The following is a 6,000-nucleotide window of genomic DNA, read 5'->3' on the forward strand; positions in this document are numbered from 1 at the left end:
AAAGAATAGTGTTCAGTGCCCATACAATACAGAGATTATAATCCCAAAATTCTCATCTGTACACAGACAATTTCAAAAGTCATATATAGTAAGAAATACCACTAGATTTTCTCCATGCTTGTATCATGGAGCACATGGCACTCCATGGACCTGTGGCAGTATAATGTCCACCTCAAAAGTTGTATATAATGAGAAATACCACTAGATTTTCTCCATGCTTGTGTCGTGGAGCACATGGCACTCCATGGACCTGTGGCAGTATAATGTCCACCAATCACTCATACAGTGCACAAGGCACGAGCATCGCGAAAACCAGATATGCAGAGGCAGGTACATATAAGAGTTAATGAACAGCAAATCAAGACTTACATATAGCTTGAAGATGACAATGACTGCAGTGGAATGCGCCCAATGCGCATTTCGGTGTAAACCTTCGTCAGGGGGCGAAGTGCCTTGTGCACTGTATGAGTGATTGGTGGACATTATACTGCCACAGGTCCATGGAGTGCCATGTGCTCCACGACACAAGCATGGAGAAAATCTAGTGGTATTTCTCATTATATACAACTTTTGAGGTGGACATTATACTGCCACAGGTCCATGGAGTGCCATGTGCTCCATGATACAAGCATGGAGAAAATCTAGTGGTATTTCTTACTATATATGACTTTTGAAATTGTCTGTGTACAGATGAGAATTTTGGGATTATAATCTCTGTATTGTATGGGCACTGAACACTATTCTTTGTGATTATCACTATTTCAGCACTATATGGGAATTTTCCATTGCTGAGCATGGATGTTATGATCATCTATATATGAATGGTGTCCCTATCCTATACATTTTTCCTCTGTACACTACAACAATAGATGAAAGATATTTTGTTTTGGTGTGCCACTATTTCATGGACTGCTCCAGGTTCTTTGTACCTGCAAATATTAGTGTTTTTTATGGTCACCATGTATATGGGGATTACTGAGACTTATATTGATCCCCTTTGGTATAGTGATCTATGAATTATAGTCTCGGAATTCTGACCATGTGTTCCGTGTTCTGAGCCTGGAGCGTTTCATACGATTCATGGATATCAAGCAATTATCATTACCCTCATAGAAATCCATGGAAGCCTAATTTTTTAGGCATGTAATTTCTGCCCACTAACTAGAGAACTGTGTTATCTCCATGAACTGCTCTGTGCTCTGCGCTTGGAATTATGTCTAGAATTTTACGGTTCCCGTGCGTATATAGAGAGGACAATTAGAGTTACCTTGGTACAGATTTATAATTGTACTTGGAGTAGTTCATGTGATTTTCAATGAACTGCAATACTGTGTTCTCTATATGTGCATATATGGATGAGCAAGTTCCAGTTAATCAGTAAGAGATATTTTGATGAATTTTTACTCTATGCAGATTGTACTGTAATTTTGATGGTGCATATGTATTCACAATCTTGACTTTTTATAATGCTTTGCACAATTGGTGCATATTGACTGTAGTGATGTATACCGGGTCTGACTCCCCTCACCTGTCCGCACTTTTATTTATAATAAAAATAAATAGACCTAATTGATCGCCTTTTGTTCCTCCTTTTTTGTTCTATTGTATTAGCGATTTGGTCTTAATCCGTGGTCCCCATTCTGCATAATATACTATATTGTGCTGATTATTTACTATCGTTATGCAGAATCTATGTATGCCATTTCTTATTTTATCGTAAAGAACATTGCCTGTCTGTGATTTTTTTTGGTAAGAAAAATGAAAAAAAGTCAAGCTGGCAACCCTGAGCGACCCGTCACGTGATGGCTATTCTCAGATATCAATGCAACCAAAAATGCCGTGCAACTTGATGTTGTGCAATTATTATTGCGTTTGGTGTTTGCAGTAAAACTGCCCAAATGGCATTGGAAAGTTGAAGCCTCATGCGACTTGCATTGAAGTGTAAGCGGGTGAGGTGTGAATTGTATCCAGCGATAGAAAATCTAATAGATTTGGAAACATTTGCATCTCTGCATCACAGTCGTTGTAGGTTGCAGATCACAAAAGGATGAAATTAGATGCAGAGTTGCAATGTGACACTGAAATTCATGCCACCATGTAGCTCTAGCCTTAATATATATTCATACGTGGCGTTTTTGCACCATTTTTGCTGTATATTTTACAAAGTATACTGTATATGCCCAAAGTATGCAGTATTTTACAGTACCAGCACTGAGATTTCTGAAAACTCGTGACCAGGCTGTTTTTTTTCCCGGCATATTTTGAGCCTTGCTTCACATGTCAATTGTTTTTGCCATTTGCGTTTTGCACTGCAAAGCTGAGTTTTTGACCAAAATTCTGCAACAAAAAGGCTGCAGTTTGAACTGCATAGTGCGGACAAGAAACCCAAATTCCCATAGACTTTGCTTGAAAAGCAGAACACAACCATTTTTGGCATTAAACACTGCAGTTGAAAAAGCAGCAAAAAAAAGCAGGTAAAAAGCAACGTGCGGACATAGCCTTAGTCTTTCAGCATTGTTGTAATGCTTTCTAATGCAAGTAAAAATGTAAAAACACACGCATATTGTACAAAGCTAACAAATGCAACGTGTGAACATGCCCTTGAATGTTCTGGCCTAATGCAGTATTTACTATGTGATATCAGCTCAATCACATCTGGATTTGGAGACTCGACTGCAGTTTGTGTGAAGTCCTGTGCATCCGTCCATATTGGAGATGGGCACACACAATACAAGCTATCTGACTCATGTCCACAAAACAGTGTTGAGAGATGCATGCTGCAATTGTTTTCACACGGACACCAGTCCATATCAGTAAGGCTAGTTTCACACTTGCGTTGAACGGCATCCATTGCTATCTGCCGCCTTGAGGAAATACGGTAACCGGTGCAGGAAACCGTTTTATTCCTCATAGAGTTCTATTAGCTACGGATACCAACGGATGGCCTTGCATTGCATCCGTCAGGCAACGCAGCGTTGCATCCGCCTGGCCGATGTAACGCTGCATTTAGCTTTTTTCTGAGCTTTGCGGACCGACAAAAAAACGAAACCTGCAGGATTCCGTTGGCGTCCGTTGTTTTTATAATGGACGCCTATGGTGGTGTATTCCGTTAGAATCAGTCATTTGACGGATTCCGTTAACGTATCCGTCTTTACACAACTGCGCATGCCCAGATGTGTAAGGTCAAGAAAAAAAACTATGACGGATTGCGTTTTGTACGATCCGTTGCATCCGTTGTGCCACAATATGTAACTGTATCTGTCACACAACGCAATGCAACAGATGCCGTTTAACACAAGTGTGAAAGCGCCCTAATGCAAGTTGTGCCAGTGACAGTTATTTTCCTGTATACTGTCCACTCTGCACTATGGCAGCAAATGGACCGAAGTAAAGTCATGTGAATTGGCCTTTAGAATGAGACCCACAATCACATCTCACTATATGATCGTGCAGAAATGCATGCTACAAAATTGCAAAGATGCCATGTAAACTTTCATGGTATTTTATATAAAATGTTGAACTATTTATGGATTCAGCATGCAATCACAATCGCATCCGTCTTGCATCTCACATTTGGATATTTTGCAATATTATAATAACATGAATTTACAGAAGCGATTCTCATTCAAAAAAAAAACAAAAAAACAACCCATTATCTGCAATCCATCACATTAGTGTGATAATTGTGCAGCCCTGCCCTTAATCTGACAGCCCCACATTACTCCAAATGCATCATATATGACCAGGCAGCCATTAGGAGGGAAATAATCCATTTAAAAGATTTGCATTGGCATGCTGCAATTAGGAAAGCAGGTGTCTGTGCTAATAGTGGCTGCAGCCATTAGCTCCTGAAACTCTGCCTTCTATAGAATGACAGTGTATAGAATATTATAGTCTCTCCAGAGATTAGATAGAGATTGATATTATTTGTGTTTAACATAATAACAAATAAAAATAAAACAAATAAAGTCTCTCCTATAACAAGTATCACCCCATTACCATCTTCCTGTTCTCCGAGGACCAACGGGTTAATGTTCATTAATATGTAACAGTCATGCATTTGTTTCCCCAATCTTCTAGGTTCTTATAAGAGAAGTTAGATCTTGGTTTCTTCTTCAGCAGGGCAGACAATATACTCTTTATATTAGCACAGAGGAATTTGTCAGCTCCATCCCTATACAGAGTCAGATGTCCCGCAGATTACAATCCCCATGAAAACTCCCCAGAGGGGACAGGAGACAGGAACATAGCCCCCAAATCCTAAAACAGTAACGGATTTCCATCAGACGTTATGATTAGTAATTCAGCAGTAAATGCTCGTTGTGAATCCAGCCAAGCATCTCCCTGGTGTAGACGGAAAATTAACAGACAGCTGTGGGAAAGTGGAGCTTTTTCCTTGGGAATAACCCCCATTGTAGATTTCCAGAATCAGTCAGGAACAGACATGGAATAGGTTAAATCACGGGACACAAATCCGGTTTCCTAAAAGCGGCTTAGAGGAATATTGGATTTAAAGGGGGGAATAAAAAAGAGAAAAGTTTTGCAAACTTACCATCTGTCCCCGTCTGCAGATTGGGTCTGTTCCCAGTCATCATGCTCAGAGCCGGCTGGCAGGGGTTAATGCTTCACAGGGGCTTTTCTGCTGCTCTTCTGCAGCATGAAGTATCCAGTGCATTAAATACAGGAGTCCTGAAGATGCAGCAGCAGAGTCCTGGCTGCAATGTCTGAGGCTGCGAGAGCCTGTGTCATACACTAACCCCAGCCCACACCCCCAGACCAATCACCAGTGCAGGGAGGACGGGATCTCTCCGAGCTGTGCTCACACCAGATCTCTCCGAGCTGTCCTCACACTGGATCTCTCCGAGCTGTCCTCACACCAGATCTCTCCGAGCTATCCTCACACCGGATCTCTCCGAGCTGTCCTCACACTGGGGATCTCTCCGAGCTGTCCTCACACTGGGGATCTCTCCGAGCTGTGCTCACACCAGATCTCTCCGAGCTGTCCTCACACTGGATCTCTCCGAGGTATCCTCACACCGGATCTCTCCGAGCTGTCCTCACACTGGATCTCTCCGAGCTGTCCTCACACTGGGGATCTCTCCGAGCTGTGCTCACACCGGATCTCTCCGAGCTGTGCTCACACCGGATCTCTCCGAGTTGTGCTCACGCCGGATCTCTCCGAGCTGTCCTCACACCGGATCTCTCCGAGGTATCCTCACACCGGACCTCTCCGAGCTGTCCTCACACTGGATCTCTCAGAGCTGTCCTCACACTGGGGATCTCTCCGAGCTGTCCTCACACTGGGGATCTCTCCGAGCTGTCCTCACACTGGGGATCTCTCCGAGCTGTCCTCACACTGGGGATCTCTCCGAGCTGTCCTCACACTGGGGATCTCTCCGAGCTGTCCTCACACTGGGGATCTCTCCGAGCTGTCCTCACACTGGATCTCTCCGAGCTGTCCTCACACTGGATCTCTCAGAGCTGTCCTCACACTGGATCTCTCCGAGCTGTCCTCACACTGGGGATCTCTCCGAGCTGTCCTCACACTGGGGATCTCTCAGAGCTGTCCTCACACTGGGGATCTCTCCGAGCTGTCCTCACACTAGGGATCTCTCCGAGCTGTCCTCACACTGGGGATCTCTCCGAGCTGTCCTCACACTGGGGATCTCTCCGAGCTATCCTCACACCGGATCTCTCCGAGCTGTCCTCACACCGGATCTCTCCGAGCTGTCCTCACACCGGATCTCTCCGAGCTATCCTCACACTGGGGATCTCTCCGAGCTGTCCTCACACTGGGGAGCTCTCCGAGCTGTCCTCACACTGGGGAGCTCTCCGAGCTGTCCTCACACCGGAGCTCTCCGAGCTGTCCTCACACTGGATCTCTCAGAGCTGTCCTCACACTGGATCTCTCAGAGCTGTCCTCACACTGGGGATCTCTCCGAGCTGTCCTCACACTGGGGATCTCTCCGAGCTGTCCTCACACTGGGGATCTCTCCGAGC

At 44.4% G+C, this 6,000-nt stretch overlaps 1 protein-coding gene across 1 annotated transcript in view; it reads right to left on the minus strand.

Moving 5' to 3' along the window:
* The window catches only part of FGD3 (FYVE, RhoGEF and PH domain containing 3), a 283,382-nt gene extending 278,751 nt beyond the window's left edge, over window positions 1-4,631 (minus strand). Inside the window, exon 1 of the mRNA XM_075321297.1 lies at window positions 4,553-4,631. Within this exon, the coding sequence (XP_075177412.1) occupies window positions 4,553-4,595 (43 nt within the window). The 5' untranslated portion in view covers window positions 4,596-4,631. The remainder of the gene's footprint in view (window positions 1-4,552) is intronic.
* Window positions 4,632-6,000: the final 1,369 nt, after the last annotated feature.

Source organism: Anomaloglossus baeobatrachus, chromosome 8 (assembly GCF_048569485.1).
Source record: "Anomaloglossus baeobatrachus isolate aAnoBae1 chromosome 8, aAnoBae1.hap1, whole genome shotgun sequence".
Lineage (NCBI taxonomy): Eukaryota > Metazoa > Chordata > Amphibia > Anura > Aromobatidae > Anomaloglossus > Anomaloglossus baeobatrachus.